This window comes from Penaeus chinensis, chromosome 20 (genome assembly GCF_019202785.1).
Source record: "Penaeus chinensis breed Huanghai No. 1 chromosome 20, ASM1920278v2, whole genome shotgun sequence".
NCBI lineage: Eukaryota > Metazoa > Arthropoda > Malacostraca > Decapoda > Penaeidae > Penaeus > Penaeus chinensis.
Genome location: NC_061838.1, coordinates 23,947,445 through 23,968,141, shown reverse-complemented (window position 1 = coordinate 23,968,141; position 20,697 = coordinate 23,947,445). Strand labels below are relative to the sequence as shown.

General features: G+C 41.2%; 1 protein-coding gene across 2 annotated transcripts in view; it reads left to right on the top strand.

Moving 5' to 3' along the window:
• LOC125035796 (titin-like) overlaps window positions 1-20,697 on the top strand; it is a 97,478-nt gene that overhangs the window by 76,176 nt on the left and 605 nt on the right. The window contains exons 9-15 of one of the 2 annotated variants that reach the window (XM_047628012.1): window positions 11,093-11,164; window positions 14,199-14,279; window positions 14,947-15,015; window positions 15,253-15,325; window positions 17,531-17,654; window positions 18,900-19,051; window positions 19,349-20,697. The exon at window positions 19,349-20,697 is cut by the window's right edge and continues 605 nt beyond it. In XM_047628012.1, coding sequence (XP_047483968.1) covers window positions 11,093-11,164; window positions 14,199-14,279; window positions 14,947-15,015; window positions 15,253-15,325; window positions 17,531-17,654; window positions 18,900-19,051; window positions 19,349-19,469 — 692 coding nt within the window. In that variant the 3' untranslated portion in view covers window positions 19,470-20,697. The remainder of the gene's footprint in view (window positions 1-11,092; window positions 11,165-14,198; window positions 14,280-14,946; window positions 15,016-15,252; window positions 15,326-17,530; window positions 17,655-18,899; window positions 19,052-19,348) is intronic. The other variant, XM_047628013.1, reaches the window with a different exon arrangement.

Sequence of the window (20,697 nt, the reverse complement as noted above, 5' to 3'; positions counted from 1 at the left end):
CACATTGTTCAGGATCGACAAAAAACTTACCGTGATTTGTGGCAGCCAAGGCCTACACCTTATAAATTTCAACCTCTTCAAAGTCGTTCACAGAGTAATGTTAGTGTGATGAAAGAGAACTGGCGCCAGATCATTCATTCGGGCTCGCTGGAAGATGTTGGTTTCATACACAAACCTGTTATTGCTAAATCAGGAGGAATGACAAAGAAGGAATACAGTAATCTTGTGACATCATTTTCAGCAGAGAGTATCAGTCCTCATAGCCCGGCTACCAACATGCCAGTGGAGAAACCTGCAAAGCAGCAGGCCCAGCATGACAGCGATAAGAGTGATTCAGAAGACTCAGATGATGAAGGCGAAGTTTTCTCAATCAAACCTTTTGACAGAGTTGGAACAAAGGCTCAGCTGCCAGGAATATTTCACAAACATCATGAACCTTCCATTGTTAAGCCTAGTAAGGTCTTCCAGAAGCTTGAAAAACGTGATGTAATGAAGAAGTCAGACTTCTTTGTGGAAAAGGCTCAGGCTCAATCAGTTGATAGTGAACAAGACATTAAGAAACGACAGAGGAGTCCTAATCTGCAGCTACAACAACCAGCTGCACCAGTGATTCCTCCTCGTCAACAGTTTGCTCAAGGTCCTGCAGTGCCACCCAAGCGACCAACAACCTTGGCCATTCAACCAACTGTTCCAGACTGTCGACCTTTTGATGCAGCAGTAGAGCAGGAAACAGAATTTATAGATGCACCTCCGCCATTGCCACAGAGGGGTGAGTGTCCTCAGCCACCACCTGTCCCACAGCGAGTGGATTCTGGCTCAGCAGAATCAATATACAAACCATGTCCTCCTGCACCTGTGTACCAATTCATTGCAGAGAAGCAGCAAGGTCACCTGTTATCAAAGTCTAAGTCTACCCCCTCTATGCCACCAGGAACCACAGAATTCTACAGACCTCTTGGTAACTTGGCAAGTAAACGCAAGAAGAGTTTTGAGGAAAAACAGAGACTTGAAGGTTTTTATAAGATAAATGCAGATAGGGTCGTCAAAGCCAACTATGTAAGTCGAATCCAGAACCAGCTGCAAAAGCAGATATCAGGAGAAGAGCAGGGAAATGTCAGCAAATGGACTATAAATAAAGTTTCTCGCACAAAGAGTGCTGGATCTGTAGCAGGGATGATTAACAAACTAGATAGCATTGAAAATGTAAGTGGAGATTCTTGGACATACCACCAGTACCATAACAAAATGAACCCTGGAACTGCAGGAAATCCCAGTGATGAGGAAAAATCTCTGACTGATGATCCAAGCTCAAAATTGTTTACTCCCGAGATGCTTGTCAAGATTGCTGTCCACAAGGCTGCTATCAATAAGCAGCTGAGCTTTGGTGAAGAACAAAGGAAGACTCAGGCAGTGCGTGCTGGCTCTGCTGATTCAGACCTAGCAAGCAACCGCGAAAAAGCTAACTATCGACGTATGAATACAGTTGCAGGTACAGAAGTATCAAGTTCTGAATCATATAATGTGTGGCAAGGCGTTCACCAGCATGTACAGCATCAACAGCTAATAAGGAAAAAACAAGAGGAAGAAGAGGAGAGGCTACTGGAATTGCATCGACAAGAGTCGCTAAAGAAAAAGGAAGAACTTGAACAACAGCAAGAACTGCAAAGGCAGGAAGCAGCGAAGAAAAGGCAAGAGTTACAAAGAAAACAAGAATTACAGAAACAAAAGGAACTGGAGCAACAGAGGCTACAGGAATTACAAAGGCAACAAGAAGCAGAAAGGAAACTGGAACTGCAGCGACAGGAAGAAGCACAAAGGCAGCTTGAATTGCAGAGACAGCAGGAAGCTCAAAGGCAATTAGAATTGCAAAGGCAACAAGAAGCACAGAGACAGCTCGAGTTGCAACGGCAACAAGAGGCACAAAGACAGCTGGAATTGCAAAGACAGCAGGAAGCTCAGAGGCAATTGGAATTGCAAAGGCAACAGGAAGCTCAAAGACAGCTTGAATTACAAAGGCAACAAGAAGCAGAAAGACAGCTAGAACTGCAACGACAACAAGAAGCAGAGCGGCAGCAGGAGTTACAAAGACAGCAGGAAGCTCAAAGGCAACTGGAACTGCAAAGACAACAGGAAGAGCAGAGACAGCAAGAGCTGCAAAGGCAGCAAGAAGAAGAGAGGCAGAGAGAATTACAGAAACAAGAACTGAAAAGACAGGAAGAACTACAGCGACAACAGGAGGAACTCCAGAAGCAGCAACAGGAGTTGCAGAGACAACAAGAGTTGCAAAGACAGCAAGAACTGCAGAGACAAAAGGAAGTGCAGATGCAAGAAGAGTTGCAAAAACAAAAGGAATTACAGAGACAACAAGAACTCCAAAGACAGCAGGAAGCACAAAGACAGCTAGAATTCCAGAGGCAGGAAGAACTCAGGAAGCAACAGGAGATACAACAGCAGCAAGAAATACAGCGCCAACAGGAAATTCAGAGGCAGCAAGAATTGCAAAAGCAACAAGAATTACTAAGGCAGCAAGAAGAAGAAAGGCAAAGAGAACTGGAACAAAAACAGGAAATGTTGAAGGAACAGCAGCTATTGAAAGAACAGCAAGAACTCCAGATCAAGATGCAGCAAGAGCAAATACTGCTTCAGCAACAACAGATATTAGAACAGCAGAGGTTAATAAAGGAGCAGCAAGAAAAGCTTCAGAATCAGCAGAAGATTCAACAATTCCAGCAAACACAGCCGCAACAAGCTCCAACAACATACCAAAGTCAGAGTACAGTACAGACTACTGTCTTCCAAAAGCAGAATCAGAGCTCAATACAGGCAGCATCTATAGCACAGAAACAGATGTCTCCACCGCAGCAAGCCGTTTTCCAACCAGGAAAGCCATTAAGTGCCGTGCAACAAGCTGTGCTTGATGAAGAAACGCAAAAGGTAGCTGGATCTACCTCAACAACAAGCACAGTTTTCCAGAGGCAGAAGTCTCAGGAGGGTGTTCGCCCAGGTGCACGGCCACTTACCAAAGTGCCTGTCACACGGCAGGGCAGCATCGAGGGCGCCGCAGGGCTGGTCACCGCGGCACTCACCCGTCATCAGTCTCGTGAAGAGCTTGTTCGCCGAAGGAGTCTCTCTGCTTCAGGCAGGACCGGTAGTCAGAACTCCGTTGGCCGTGGATCTAATGTAGATAATGAAGAAAGTTACTGTGATGATGATGCAGAGGTGAATGACGACGAGGTGTTTGTGGAGTGTTCCCAGACTAAAATACATCATGGGGCTACTGTAGGTGGTGTGAATGGCACACCATTCATTGCTCAGGTTATTGGTCCTGTTACTTCTCCACCAATTCAAGTACAGTCTCCAAAAGTTCAGATGCCACCTCAGCCAGTCCAGATGCCACCGCAGCCAATCCAGATGCCACCACAGCCAGTCCAGATGCCACCACAGCCAGTCCAGATGCCACCACAGCCAGTCCAGATGCCACCGCAGCCAATCCAGATGCCACCTCAGCCAGTCCAAGTACAACCTCAGCAAATACATATGCAGTTTCAGCCTGTACAGAAGCAGTCACCAGTCCAAGCTCTGCCAAAATCACCTCAGGAGAAGTCAGGACTCCGCCGTGTACAGAGTCAGAAGGGTTCCTCAGGCCATGAGGTGCAAAAGGTAACATCACCAGACATGGATCGGTCTAAGAGCTCTTCTGTTTCGTCCCTGCCGGAAAGAGCACAATTACCCACCCAAAAGAGAGTCAGAGCTTTCAATAAGAACTTCTCCTTCGATCAGGTATCGTTTGGGAGTCAGAGTTCTTCTGTATCTTCACTGCCAGACTCGCCAAAATCAGTTGAAAGTCCTGAAGTAGCAAGAAAGGGTATGTTTGGCAGCCGAACCTCTGCAATTAAAGAAACCGATAGAACAAAGAGTTCCTCTGTCACATGTTTAACTGAAAGCTCTAGTAGTATGCAAAAGTCTTCTGTAAAGGTTGTGGGTGCTGCTTTCACTTCTGCAACACGTGATACTTTTCGTGCAAAGAGTTCTTCAGTCTCTACCTTGCAGGAGGATATATCAGCAAAACCTATAGTTCAGAACATCAATTCTCAGAATGTTGGACTTGGTAGGCTGTCACAGTCACTAAAGAATGTTGCTGGATCAGAAACAAAGGAACAAAGCACATTCCTTCAGCAGACTAATCAAGGTGGAGCCAATGTTGCTCCTTCTAGGTTGAAAGCAACAGATTATGTTGTGCCACCGCTTCCAACAACTGCCATGCGTCAGCAGCAGCTTCGGGAACAACAGGCTCGAGAACAGCAACAACAGCAGCATAAAAAGGTGTCTCGTTGGAACAGTAATCCTGACAACACCATGAAACCCAAAGCAAACGAATTTAATGTCCCCCCTCTACCAACCACGAACTTTGCTCCTCAGCAAGGAGTGTCAAGATGGGGCAGTGTCCCAGACTCTGTGTCTAAGCCTAAAACTTCTGACAATATAGCTCCACCTCATCCTACATCCAGTGACCAAGGTCGTCACCAACGCACTCAGTCGTTATCATCCTCTCAGCCGTCAGCCATTCCCCCCTCTGTCTCTGGACCCCCATTCACAACAAATACCAAGAACGTTGCATCTGCAGCTTATAAATTTGACCAGACTGCTACATCAACCACAGGTGCGTCCTCAAACTTAGAACCAATTAGAGAATCAATTCAGCTCAATTCTCAAGGTAAGGTTTCAAGCATGTGGGAAACAGCAGTCTCTTCATCAACATCAACTTCATCTTCCAGTAAGCCCTGGAAAGAGGGTGTAGCTGCAGACGTATCAGGTCGATTTGTCCAAAAGAGTAAGGAAAAACTATTAGAAGGGAAAAGTCAACCTAAAGAGAATGAAACCGTTATTGAAAGTAAAGTGCAAAAGCAAATTAAATCACAAGTCATGGTAGGACAGAAAACTAATGTCAGTAGTAGCACAGTTACCCAGGCAGAAGCCGATAGTATGGGATGGGTAGGTCGAGTTGGTAAATTGAAAGTTGATAAATGGGAAAATGCTGCCTCAAAAGAGGATGTCGTGAAGGAAAAGTCTGATGTTAAAAGAATTGGGAAAAACAAGATAGATAAATGGGAAACTGTCAGTAAGGAAGATCGCATTTATGAAAATACTACTGTGATAAGTACCGAGGTAGTTAAAATGAGAAATAAGGAAAAGAGGGAGAAATGGGAAAATTTAGCTTCAGGGGAATCAGTAGCAGTTACCAAGGAGCGAGAAGAGAGGGTTAAGCGATTAAGCAAAGAGCAAATTCTGCAGTGGGATGGGGGGGTCCCCAAAGCTGAAGAGGGTGTATCAGTTGAGGGTAACCGTGTAAAACGACTCAGCAAAGTGCAATGTGAGAAGTGGGAAGCAGCAATGAGTACGAGTGAAAAAACCGATGAGGAGAAAGCAGTACCATGGAAAGACCCTTCAACAATCACGTCGCAGGTCAGAAAGGAGATTACAAAGTTTGAGGATGGAGGGAGCACAGGATCTCCATGTGACTCCAGAGAAGCATCTCCCCCTCCCAGAGGTGTTGTGCGAAGATCAAGTTCAGGTTTGATCAAGAAGACTTTAGCTGCTTTTGAACAGGGCTTACCCGACAGGAATGAAGCAGAACTCACTCCTTCACCTGGTCTTAGACATTCAAGTTCTGGTTTAGTCAAGAAGAATATCGCCGCTTTTGCTGATATGACAGAACCCGAGGTGTCAGAGTCGTCCAGTGCGGTACCACTACGGCACTCCAACTCTGGAATTATTAAGATGGGTCTCGCCAAGTTTGAGGGTCAGGGCACCCCGGACTCTCCTGCCGACCCTGAGTCAACATTCTTGGAGAAACGACGAAGCTTCCACGATTCTCACACTGAACGATTCTCTGCTCTGGTGGAGAAAACTGAACAAGGAGGAACTGTCCAGTCCGTCAGCATCAAGATCCCTGTGGATCTTTTGCAAGCAAAGCAAAAGAGACCTCAGAGTCTCGCCTTCTATCCTGCTAATACTAAACCAGAACCCGCAACAGCAGCTAATATACCATGGGGTAAAGAGCCTAAAAAACGGCAGACTCCATCATCAATTACTCCAAATGCTGTTTATGCGCAAGGACAGTATGAAGCCTCCATGTCACCCGAAAGTGCGGAAAAGAAGCGTAGGGAAATAGCTGCATTTTTCCAGCAGTCTAGTCAACAGATATCTCATAAGTTAGAACAAAAGTCTTCCGTAGTAGTTAGTTCAACAGTAAGTAAAACAAGCACCGACCATGACGAATTAGCAGATTCATGGGAGGAGCTTCTTCAGGGGACAGAATTAGACACTTCGATAGATCAAGCATTCTCGGATGCACTCCTTAAAGATTTAGATATTGTAGAGGACGAGGGTTCACCCGGGTCAGAGTCCCGTCGCCGAGCTCAGAGTGAGGGTGTAGTGGAAACTTCTGACGATGAAATGTCCGAAGTGGCACGTGAAGCCAAGACAATGCGTTCGCAAACGTTTCAAGAGTTCTCAAGTCTAGTGGTGGAAGGTCAGAGTGTACAAAGTCAAAGTGAGAGTGAAGACCTTCGTCAACAGGTCCTCATTCAGACACATTGCCTCAGTCAACAAGCAGTTGGTAGTGTCGAGATCAGTTCGACCTCTGAGGGGCAAGAAGTGCACCTAAGTGACACTTCGGAGCAGGGTGGGGAGGGTGAGCCTCGGGGTGAAGGTGGAGACGATAGCAGTAGTGAAGCTTCTCTAGGTATGTCTCAGGGTTGGACTAACAGCAGCTTCATGGTAGGTGAAACTCGTGGGCACTTACCCATGGCTGACCAAGGCATGCCAAAGGGCTGCCACACTTATTCTCGTGCTGACGACGCCGTGCCCATCTATTACAAGACAATCGATGAAAAAAGTCAGCGTCCAAAGTTCCTTAGTCAGATATCATTTACGTTACAACTTTGTCCAGAACGCGCAAGCAGTCCAGTGGGCAGCAGCAGTAGCGAGAGTCTCGGGGGGTCTACCGGGTCAGACAGCGAGGGAGGGTTTGCCGACGAAGAAGATAATGCAGGTATTGGGAAAGTCACAATAACGAGCCCTGGGCCGAGTGCGCACTCGCCCAGATTCCGTGCAAGGCCGGCATTCCTCATCCCAAAGATTACCGTAACCGATCTTGATGCCGGAGCCCCGAGCGTGGCAGCCGATAACGCTCCGCCAAAAGACGGCAACACCGAACATTTCCTTGCTGTCTCCGACTCTCAGCAAAATGTCATCATTACGCGGCGCCAGAACACAATTGCTCAGAAGTTTTTCAAAGGTGATTTTAATGACGTGTATGCTGATAGACAACGTAGTCCTTCGCCGTCCAAAGAGAGGAAAACCGTGTGTAGAGAAGGATCCGGCGCTGAAAATCCCGCTTCAGTTCTAGAACAAAACAATGCTCAAGACGCCCGTGGCTCGCAGGATATAGAAACAGGTGTTCCCAAGGACCCGGATGATGACGGCGGAGGCGGGTCGGAGGGGACGAGATCAGGGAGAATTTTGGAGTTCAATTTCACGGGTTTGGATGGTCGTAAGTGGACGCGGCCGTATATTCTAAAAATGAGGGGAGAAGGGGAAACTGAAGAAGATGACTTTATTCCGCTAGTCAGCGACGTACCGGGAATTAAACCGGTTATTGTCTCGTTTTCCGAAGCTGGCGCATCTATATCGACCGGGTCTGAGAGTGTAATGTCACCTTCATCATCTACGTCATACCCACAATCGCCGCAAACGCTGTCGTCATTAAATGATTTATCAGTTTCTTCATCGTCATTAACTTCACAAACAAAATCATTGTCGCAATCAAATTTACAAACAGTTATGCAAAAAGAAAAATCGTCACCTTCAAAAGCACAGTCATCTTTAACACAGTCACCATTATCATCGTCTTTACCTGCATCTTCATATTTATCGTCAGCTGAAAGGCCTTCCTATTTACATTTGCCGCATTCGTATCGGGCCACAGAATCCGGTCATTTACATTCCACTTCTAATTCACCATCAACCTCTGCTTCCTCGCCTTCCACACCTTCGAGTATTTCGCCGTCAGTCTCGCCACTCATATCACCATCGTCACCGCCGACCATGAGCATGTTACCCGACCTGTTACAAGACTGTTACCCCGTTTCGTCTTCCGAGTTCTCACCCGAGTCACATGACCTCAGCGAAGCCATTCCCGATTCCGCGGTTTGCGAATTCGTTTACGATCGGGTCGATGACGGCGACTTCGAAAAATCAAAGCAGAAAGAATGCGAATCAGATTTGGAATTCGAGGATGAGTCTGACAGTGAATCATCATCGTCTATAGACTCTGGTACAATTATTACCGTCGTTCAAAATCCAAAATTAACTCAAGACGTCAGGATTCGAACTTCTGACTCTAGTATAAGCGGGGAATATGTACGCGAAACACCTGCACCGGTCGATGTGGTATGGGATGAACGCAGCACTCTCGTGGGATTCACTTATATCGATGAAGACGAGGAACATGCGCTGGGCGTAGCGAGTCACGAAAGAGGGGATTCAGGGTCGCTCGCAGGTGAACCCAAAACGCCCCTCAGAACCAGCCCAGACATCTGGCCTCGCGAACCCCTTCCCACTCGAGGGAACGACATAGGCGTTGACGAGAGTGCGATCAGAGACACGAACGTCGGAATGGACGCGTTGAGGGCGAGCTTAAACGAGATGGAAGTCAGGTGGTCAGCCGGGGAAAGGTTCCACGAGCTCACATTAAGTGCTCGACAGCAACAGCAAGACGAACTCATGTTCGTTGCCTGTGTTGCTCTCTCGGTGTATGCACTATTAGTCCTGTGTACGTAGTACAATGTACATGGATTGTTTTGAGCAACTTTTTTTTTTTTACGAATAGAGTAAAAGCTTCGAGGATAAAAGCTTTGACGCTGCTGTTGATGCTTTCCTATGACCAAGTACTACTGTTTATATCGCCCCACCTCATGCTACCATATGGCTCTAAGCTTCATTTTTTACATTAGAGTACAAATTACTCCGCTTTTTGGCCCATTGATGTACTATTTCTCTCTTTCCTGTAAACATGACTTCATTTGGTTTCATTACTTTTTCTTTTTTGTTTATTTTCAAGCTTCAGATCAACAGTGAGAGGTAAGAGTGTGTAGAGACAGATGTAACAAGCACTGCAGTAGTCTGGACTGTGTAGGTTGTATACATTTCCAGATCCCGCTGTTGTAGGATTTTTTTCTCTTTATTTTTGTTGCATTTATATTTATATTTATGTGTGTAAATAACCACCTTCGACAATTAAAGGGTCTAATCTTATGTCCCTGTGTGATATGAATAACGTGAATGCATGAAGCCTTTACTAAATATTCTAATAGATTTTGAGTGATTTTTTTATGCATTTTACTGGTGATTTAATTTGCCTTGTTTGCTTTTTAGTTGAAAAAGGTTGAAAGTATTTAAAATGCATTTTTACTTAACCCTCCCCCATCAGATGTGCACTGAAATTTATCTAGTCATCTTCCCTCCAGAGAGATTTTCAGAAATGGTATTTATTAGATTTAAAAAAAGAATTATGAGCTGAAGTCCGTCTGCCTTGCTGGAGTATATTCTTAGAGGTGGAATGATTAACTTATGGACAGAATGTTTTGGTGTTTTGATGTTCTTTTTCTCTCTTACTATTTTTCTTGCTCGTCTCTTTCTTTTTTTCTTCTATTTTCTCTCTTTTTTGCCTTAGTGACTACCCATGTATAAAAGTTGAGTTTACGTGCTAGCAGAGAAGCCCGTAGATAGATTGCGTTCAAAGTTGTTAGCATGCTTCAATATTTTTCCCTTTTTGCCGAGTGTCACCAGTGCTGATATATGCATATACTGTACATATACATATATATATATATATATATATTATACACACATACACATGTATATACATGTATACATATATATACACATACACACACACACATTTATATATATATACATATATGTACGTATATATACATATATTCATTACTCATACATACATATATACTCACTCATTCTCTCTCTCTCTCTCTCACACACACACACACACACACACACACACACACACACACACACACACACACACACACACACACACACACACACACACACAAACACACACACACATATGTGTATATGTGTGTGTATATATATATATATATATATATATATATATATATGCATGTGTGTATTTATGTATATGTGTATATCAAATCATTGCGCTCTATTTGAGGTGTGGCGTTGTGCCCCGTAGTGAATGTAGATAATTTTAACTGCTTAGGATATTAATTAATATGTATAATGTTACTGGAGTTAGTTGCTACAAATCTTCTAGTATGTACAGGAGTTGCTTATAATTCACCCAAAGCTTTTTAGTGTGTCTGCACATGACAAACAGAAGAGAGAGAAGCTTAACGTTAACTTGATTCTTTTTTCTCACCTTTAACGACAGTATATAAAAAAAAATGTCCTAAGTTTGGCACATTCAGGCTTCTAGATTTCCATTCTGATCTTCGCCTCCGTTCCTCAGAGATGTCGATATTTCGATCTATAAAATTGTAATGAATATCAAAGTCTTTCATCGAGCATGACGCTGGAACATTCTGACCCATTTAGAGCTCGGAATTCTTCGCGAGATCTCCTGGTTAAGGTGACGGGCTTCGGTGCGATTATTGTGTCCTTAAACTGTTCATGAGATGACTGGAGGTTTCAGCCTGCCGATCCTTGTCACAAACAGCTGTTTATTATCCTTTTTTTCCCTAATGAAGACTTAGAGGGGATAAATTATATACATAAATATCCTTCCATTCAGATCCTGTGGATATCCCCCCCCCCTTCCCCCCAGTGTAGTTTTATTTTATTAACACTTACCGTCTCTTTAACACAACCCCCACCCTGCCGATTTTATCCCGCCTCATTCCCTCCCTGTACAGTACTATCCCCATAAGCCAGCAGCAGCCTGTCCTTCCTCCCCCCTCCCCCTCCCCCCTACCCCTCCTTTTGCCTCCATTGCCTCTCCGTGGAGCTTGCTGAAAGAGGGCCAGGTTGTAGTGGCATGTTTGTGTTGTAGATGTGGCCCTGGTTAACGAGTGGTTGAAGGAGAACTTCCCGGATCAGCGAAGGCCAGGTGGCTCCCGGCCAGGTGGGTATCGAAGCGCCACCTGACACTGTATGACACACCCGACACCGTATGACACAAACACAACAGCCCTCACACTTCGTACATTCACGGTCATTCATAATACGATGCACATTCACAGTTACACTATTTCGCACGTGTTCACTAATATACACATGAGTCACAAGTATATACACGACAAAGACAGCAGATATGCAAAGACACTGAACAAATAGGCACATTCTCTATCAAACAAATATACAGTTGAACATATAAAACATTTCACTTGTTCATTACTGATTTGTTTCAACCATTCAGCATGCCAAAGTTATAAATAATTGTGTGAATCTTTACATACAACTAAATATTATAGTATTTATATTTAACTCTTGTGTACAGTTTTACAAATATTTTTTTTTTTTTTTTAATATATATATAAAACACCCTTCCTGTAAAAATTGTATCATAAAAAATCTGAATTTTGTAAAGAAATCCATTTAACTCCCTCGTCTGTGGGAATTGCATCATAAAAAGAAAGAATTTTGTAAAGAAAACCATTGAACTTTCTCGGCCTAACTTCTGGACTTCTTTGTATTGCTTTTTGCTTCTTGCATTTAACTCAGGCGGCCTAAAACAGTGAATAACACCACTCAAATCAGCTTACTAATGAGTGACAGTAGATGTTTCGCCGGCGACAAGGCATGATAAGAGACCCTATTTAATTGCCACGATTTCCAATGTTCGTAATTAAAAAAATATGTATGTAAACAGCACAGCGCCACTTCCCTTTGTGTCTGCCAAGTGCCTTAAGCCAATACCCTCTCGGCGAGGTCGGAGTGTGATCTGCCAAGGTGGGAAAACGTCAGCACAGTATTTCCAGGAAGAGGAGACCGAGATAAGCAACCACGAGTTATATCGGGATGAGAAGAGAAAAAAAGAAGGACGAAGGAGGGAAGGGGAAGAGAAATAAAGGGAAATCTTGTCATATAATTCGAAACTTTTTAAAGAATGCAACGATGAAAACCGTCTGGGATTTTAGCTGTGGTGAATGAACTTACAACAAAAGGCGGTTAGACACTGGAGATAATGGTTAGTTTACTTACTCTTTTCCTTTAATTAATTTATCACAACCTCGTTATCCCCGTCGCTGCCACCGACATGCTATTTCCCTTTCTTCCTCTCGTTCCCAATCCCTCTGTTCGAAACCGGCTGTCTAATCGCGTTCACAAATCAGCGTGTAAAGTATGCGTGAGGGAGACCACAAACAAGACGATTTTGCAGACAGCTTAAGTAGGTTAGTGGGTTGTCTGTCTGCATGCTGAAAGAGCGATGGCACGAACAAGCCTGTCATTGGTTGTCATTTCTGTTGTCTTCAGATGGTTTTAGTTGTTCTTCGTTCAGGTTTTCGGCGGTTTGTCATTTCTTTAAAGGTTTGCATTGTTTTGGTTATTTATTTTTATTATATTATTACTATTAATATTATTTTAGCTTATAGTCTTTCAATCTTCAGTGTTCGTTCTTTTTTTCCGAAATATTTCATTAGCACAATTGTCATTTCATTGTTATTGCACCAGTTTTCGTGTTCTTGTTTATTAGTTTTTAGTGCTTTTGTTATGCGCAAAAAAAAAAAACGATAATTAAATTATTTGCATTCGATACTCAATTCTTTGACACTGAATTAGCAGTTTTTATTTCGATTTTTTTTCAATTCTTAATAAAAAGACGATATATATATACATATATATTATCTCATAATACATTCAGTTGGTGACCTGTATCTGTACATGTCAACGTGGACACTATTAAGATCGCAGCTCCTTTAGGTCACAGAATGTCGCGATGTATGCCACACACCTGGTCGTGCGTGCGTCACAGGTCCTCTGGGGGTCGTGTCTCCGGGAATTTCGTTCATCTTTTAGACATTATTTTGAGGAAACCTCATAGTTATTGCGAAGCGAACTCATTATAACCACATAAATACGTAGCGCAAGTTGCCCTAAGCTTTTATTAACTGCTGCAATAATAAGTTTCACCTCATGACAAAGGGACCGACTTCCGAGAACTGCTGGCAAATATTCTTAAAGAACATGGCACGGTGCCATCCATTGCCCATATCGCAGCTGTCGCCCGTACTCACCAATTGTCCAAGGCGGGGATTTGGGCGCGCGGATTGCGAGATGGCAAAAATTCCCAATTAGCACGGATTTGTGGCCGACTTCCGGGTGGGTGAGGTTAGATACACCAGCGATGGCTGAGCAGCTCAAAGGGGCTTTAAAGCGTATTGTTTTTATTTCAAACCATTACAGGTCGATGGGAGTATTTGCCAGAAGCTTCGGGTTGAAGAGAAAAGCATATCCTCTTTTATCTGCGGGATTGAAAATTCGTTCAGTTTAAGGCTCGACAGTCGAGATAAAGGTCTTAGGGCTATCGCTAAGGTACTCGTGGCTCCGGCGAAAAAATGCGGCCATGGCCGACACAGAATTAACTTCGAAGAAAAGGTATGGTGACCCATAGTGGATGACAGGGCTCCCAGATGTCCAGGTGGCACAGATCCCCTCAACCATGTCAAGAGCGGGGAACCCCATAGCAGGGTACTTCCTGAGACACCAGCTATATCTTGGGCGACGTTCAGCACGAGCCATCAGTTGAGGCCAACAGCACCTCGTGAACGGACAATCACCCGCTACGACACTTGAGTACCGAGGACTCTGGTTGTACCCGGCGCCACTCTTGGATTTCCGTTGGGCATTCGGCGTTTTGGAAACGAGAAAGAACATCGCGATTTTTCATCAAGATGGCTTGTGTGGTTGCTTATCCGGGTAATTGGTCTCAGGTTTATTTTATTGATAGTTACTGAAAGTACGAAGGAGGGAAACAGATTTTAAAGCTTCTTGAAGAAAATAGAACAAACATAGTTCTTTATGGCAGTAAACGATCACATACAGATGCTCGGCGAGGAAATTATTGGAAGGCTTGGTGGTGTTAGTTCCCTTTTTTTATTTTTGTTATTGGTGAAGTCAAATATAGTAATTCTGGACTAATGTGATCCCTTTAACAGGAGACTCCAAGACTTCTTCCACTGTGTCACCCTTCGGCGTGTCCCGCACCTCCAATACAGAATCTCGAAGCTCCAGCCAAGGTATGTTAGTCTCCCCTCACTAATTACATGTACTAGATCCAGTCTTGTTGCATACCTACTGTATAACTTGAAGTGTCATGTGCACTCAAAATGGATTGAAGAAACACACAAATACACTTTCTTTTGATGCGGCCATTGATAATATGTATTTTTTTTCTAATAACTGATTAATATATATATATATATATATATATATATATATATATATATATATAGCTTTACAATAATGTTAGGAGAACGACCGCAAGAGAAAATCAGTCCCCGTCTGTCAGTTGAAGACGAAACAAATGTGCCGTGGCCTGTCAGAGTAACAGAAAAGTAGACTTAGAACTGCCTACCTCTCATTTTTATTCCTCATAATGGCCTACGACATTAATTAATAGCTCTTCACTATTTTCACCCATTTTTTACATATTCTCTCAGATATATCCTTATATATAACAAAGAGCACATGCATACACGAATTTAATTTTAATTTGATTTTACTGTTATATCATGGAAAAGGGTTGCTAATAATTGATATATGAAGTAACAGAAGAGAGAGAGAAGCATAAATATTTTTGTTTTTATTTTTGGTTTAATGATTTTAGCATAATACCACAATGTTATAAGATCTAAGTGTAAAAATTCGTTCATTCTTCATGCCACATAATCCTTTTCTTTTCAGTCAATGTCCAAAAGAGTTCCTATTCCTCATCCAGCTCCTCCTATAAGACTTCCTCCTCCATGAGCAAAGGTGCGTCTTGGCAAAGGTGTTTCAGGAGGGAACTTCATTTTTATCTGGCTATATATTTCTCTGGAGAAAGAGGCGGAAAAGGAGAAATGAAGCAATGAAGTTCATTTGAATCAGTATACAGAAAACCTTGTTTGCAAAGGAGTAGTAATGGTATTGATTAATATTGTCTTAAAATTGAAAGTAAATCAGTGCATTTGTTATTTGACTATGCCATTATATTATTTTTTTATTTTTCAGTTGACAGCAAAAAGGTTGTGTCCCCATTTGACAAGTTCAAGCAAATGGACTCGCAGACCCCCCGCACACCAAAGTAAGTCCCTCTTAAGAACTGGAGGTTAATTGCCAGAAATGTACATTCTTCAGTCCATAGTATCATTAGCAGCACTGGGTCTTCAAAGCACTATGAGCAGGGATCTATTCCTATGTGACAATAATGCTTTGAATTCATTTTGCTGATGATATTGATATGGTAAAGGGTTCAAAAGTGGATAGAATATGGATGAAATTATGTTTGCTGAAGAAATAAATAGACCTAAGTGGTTGGATATTCTTAAAGAAAAACTGCAAATGTCATTTCATCCATCTTTATGTTTCTTGTTGTCATTAGGGGGAATAGACTTGGGGCATAAATAGACATTGCTTGAAAAATTTTGCTTTCAGGGTCACAGTACAGGGTGGTTATTGTATATACTGTCATGTATAATATCTATTTTTTTTCTTCAAGATGATTTCAGGTTAAAACTAGTTCAGTTGCTTAATCGTAGAAATGTCTCCTGTGCTTGGTGTACCAGCCTGTTTAGACTGGATAGGTAGTTCTTGGAGAGGACAAAGGACAGCCTCCAACACATGTTAAGAGTGCTTTGTGCCATTCATTGTATAAACAGAGCTTTTGGCTATAAAGTTTGATTATGTTGTACTGCAGAACTTGATAATGTAATGTTAAAAATATGCATCGTAATAAATTCACACTAAACTCCACGTCATTATCAGACTCTGCTTTACTGCATTAATCAAAGTGAATGATATGTGCATTGTTACTCTTGGGATATTTTGCTTAAAAGTAGTCTTCAAACATTATTACACACATCCTTGAAGATTTTTTACAGGGTATACATTAGAGCATATTTATGTTTTTATATCTTGTTGTATTTCTACCCATTTATTGAGTATATTGTTTCCTCTTCATATCTCTGTCTTCTCTGCCTGGTTCAGGCTCTCCCACACCCTGTATATGGCCAGGGCATACCTGTGGTGCTTGTGGTGTCACCCTCCCACATCTACAATTACCTGTGCTTCCCATACACACCTATAGGTTTTCTCCCTAGATTATACAACTGATCATTGGTTCCTTCTAAATCAATGGTTAAAGATTTCTTGGGACAACATCTAACTCCTCCTGTGTTTCCCCAGTCCCTTCTCCTTGGCCCTGCCAATTATCAGACACAATGCTGCCACAATCAAAAAAATCATCCTAGACTTCTGTAAGAGATCCACAGCAGAGTACGAGAGTAAGGTAGAGTTGGATCACAAGGTTCCCAGTGTTCTCTTAGATAGAACATCGCCGCTCTCAGCTGTCCCTCCACTGTTGGTGTTTGGAAAGATTTTGTTGAAGTGGATGGATTATGTAGCATACTGATTGGTTATGCCTTCTAACCACTGTTATTATAGTGAAATGAGTATGCTCCATCTGCCATCTGACTGTTCATACACAGGCTTCCCAAACACGACTTCTATAACTTGGTGTGGTTTGCTCTCGATATCTCTTTTTCCAGCTCTGTGATTAGCTAGAGTGGCATCCCCCTTAGAACAGAATGATTACATTAGAGTCCAGCTGCTTCCCACTGCTTTCCTTGCCCCTTAGAGCACACACAGACACACACAGTCTGCATAAAATGTACTATCTTGTACAATGAATACAGAACTGTTGACTAATAGTACACCATGAATGGACAGATTATTTTTTTTTTTTAGATAGAGCCCTAATAATTGTGATTTATGTTTATAGTATATCTTCACTGTATTTATGTATCTATTTGGTTAGATACTGTTTGATTGTCTTCCTTATACATTTGAATAATGTTTGAAAAATGTGATAGGGTATGTTTATAGTCAATGTGTAGATCTAGTTTGTGTTTGTAATATACGTCTGCGTATATAGTGCTGATATATGTGGGTTGAGATATTTTTGTGTGTTTTGTGGTTTAAAGAATATTTTGCTTATGTGTCATGAAAAATCTGCTATTCTTTGTGTTTTTTGTTCAGAGTTCTTCGCTTTTCTGTCGTTTGTGTGTGTGCAAGTGATCCTTGTTCATCTTTCCTCTATTAACAAAAAAATAACAATAGATCTTAGCCTCCCTTAGAGAAAAAGTGTAACTACAGTATAGAGCAGAACTGCTGCATGATTTGTGTAGCACGAGGCACTAACCAAAAGGGTGTCTGCTGGCTGCTCTCTACTGCTGGTGCTGCTACTGCCTGCTGGTCAATGCTGCTTCACGGCCTCTTCCTCCTTCTACAGCTCTAAGTCGAAGTCTGCGGGTGGTGGCCCACTTTTCCAATTATCCAGTCAACTTGGTCGCAGCGCCTCAGGGGTGAAGGATATGCTGCTGACGTGGTGCCAGTGCCGCACCCGCGACTATAAGGTACACAGGGCCTCCATGGGGCTTCATGCATGTAGCCCCAAGACACAAAGTAACACTGCACCATGCAACAAGACGGCAGAAACACTATATTGTCCCATTCCACTTTCAGACAGTGGTAACAACAGTTTTCATGTTCTAGGATATTTTCAAATTTCATTTCTCAAGTAAAAGAGCAAAAATGATTCTCAGAGAATAACAAAATTCTATTGATATTCAAAATTTCAAAGAGATTAATGTTATTTTTTCTTTATAGTTTCCTGAAAGCTTCATGTAGACATATTTAAATTTATACTCAGTTATGCTCCATACAAAAAAATAAAATAAAATCAGAACCACAATTGGTGCAATGAGTGGCAAGATTATGGCCCTGGTCTTTGCCAGCTGAACACAATTCAGCAGCAATAAAACGAATAACCTGAAAGAATTTTATCCAATTTCCATTATAGATGATGAGAAAATGTTGACACGACAGATTTGGACGAAGGATGAGGAGAATGTTGGGAGAAATTTCAACATTGTCCTGTACATAATACAGCTAGTTTTATTTTTCTGTAATTGTTAGCAAATAGATTTAGAACCTTTGATCTTAAGGTTCTTTTACACTCTTCGATCCTTGATTATTAGTATACATTTAGGGGCAGTAGTGTGTGCTTGTTTGTAGTGTTTTTTTTTATTGTAGTTTATGCATGACAACACTTAGAGCAAGTTAATGACTTTGAATCATAGTTACTGACAGATTTTTTTTTTTTTTTTTTTTAATGTCTTTTTACAGATGATTTTTTTTTTTTTTTTCCCACCTCTAACATACATATTAAAGTGCAAATTATACTATATACTCATATATAATATAATCATTTGGAATGATTTTCATAACAAGAAGTAAGTTTTTTCAGAAAGGCCAGACTTATCCATTCTGCTATATTTTAAGTTTCTTAAGATTTCTGTCCTACAATATTTCTACACACATGATGCTTAAAACCTTACCTATTAATGCAGCAATTGCTTTAACCATATTTACTTAACCAAATTATGTCATATGCAAAAAAAATTAATAATAGAATAAATTGGCTGAAATGTTGCAGATAATTTTGCAAGAAGCACCATACTTTCATCTCCATATCCGGAGACAAAATCTTCCATAGCTATCCTTTTGCTTAAGACAGATGATAATTCACATCCAGAATATTTTCCTTGCCTCGGATTACTACGGTTGTCACGCTAACCTCTCACTTCTCACCAAAACAGGGAGTAAAGATTGAGAACTTCAGCACAAGTTGGAACGATGGTATGGCCTTCTGCGCTCTCATCCACCACTTTTACCCAGATGCCTTTGACTTCGATAAACTCGACCCCAAGAATCGTCGTTACAATTTCGAACTTGCTTTCAGAGTGGCAGAGTAAGTACTAGTTCTTAAAATTCACTATGTTTATGGTCATTATTATTAATTAGATTAAGAGAGAGAGAGAGAGAGAGAGAGAGAGAGAGAGAGAGAGAGAGAGAGAGAGAGAGAGAGAGAGAGAGAGAGAGAGAGAGAGAGAGAGCTAGAGGGAGAATAAGAAAGAGAGAGAGTGGATTTTGAGATCAAGAACATTATCAAGAGAGAGAAAAAGGAAAGGAAAAAGAGAGAGAATGAGAATTTTAATACATTTTTACTATTATTATATATTTAGTAATGAATTTCTTGTTGTTGCAGTGAGAAAGCTGGTGTGATGGCACTCCTTGATGTAGAGGACATGGTCGTGATGAAGAAACCAGACTGGAAGTGTGTCTTCACCTATGTACAGAGTCTTTACAAGAGACTTAAGGACGAGTGAGAAGAGACAGCCAGAGCTTGTGTAGTACTCTTTCTAACTTTCATTTTCTCAAAGGTGTAATTTGAGAAAGTGTACCCTGTGAACTTTATTTTTAAAGTCTAAGACTTCTGGTTGATTTCCACTCGTGTCTTGTCCACTGCGACAAGTGGACACAACAGATGACTGTGTCACCTTCATCTTGGGAGTGTCTGCAGCCCGTGTCGTGTGTCTGTCGTCTAATCATCATTTGTTCTTCATTGTCTCCTAGATCTGATACAGAAAATACCATGTAGTTTTTTTCTTTTTGTTTTTGTTTTTAGTAACACCTAGTATTTATTTATTTATTGTCCATATTCTTCTGGGACCAAATTCATGAACAATCATCCAGTGGAGTGTGTTCAACGTGATCGAAAGAAGTTGAAAAATATTCAAATTGTGTTAGTAAAAGATTCCTCAAAAGTGTATAAAATTTGGAAATCTCAAAGAGCACTCAAGGCCATATCAGAGTTCCATGTGTGCTGACAGAATGTTGAAAAGTGCTGAGGGGAAATTCATCAGTTTTGATGTTTGAAAAATAATTAAATACTTTTGTAAATTCCTACATATATATATGAAATATATATATATATATCTTGTGTTGAAGACAAAAAAAAAAACAAAAAGCAAAAAAAAATATCCAGAAATTGCTGAATATCCCTTTTGGAGCATGGGATGTTTATATTACTAAGTGTAAACTCGTTCCAAGACTTTTTTCTTCATTATTGTAATTGAATTTGTGGTAAGAGGTCTCACGTTCACATACTCTACGAGTAGTGAATGTTGTGCTGTGACGTATGTCTAACATGTGCTAAACTTTGTTCTCATAAAGAGCTCAATATATTTGTCTGCAAAGGTATATAATTTAGTTTAGCCTCATTGAATATGAATAACCATTATTAGGGTTAGGGTGATGCTTTTTATATCAAGCTATTCTGTTCTACAAATTTTCAGTTTTATTTCAAAGGTCATATGTTGCTACTATGATTTAGATACGTAGATTTTCTAGTATATACTCACTGTGTTACATATTTTCACAGTCTATTAGATAATTTTTGCAATATTAACATCATTATATAAGTTATTACAAAATTTGTTGGTAATATTATATTGATTTATTTAATACCTACAAAGAGAATAATAAGTATAAAATATTTAATGTTTATTTAAAGAGTCAAAAGTTTATCAAGTTAAATGTTTTTTTCTGCTCTTT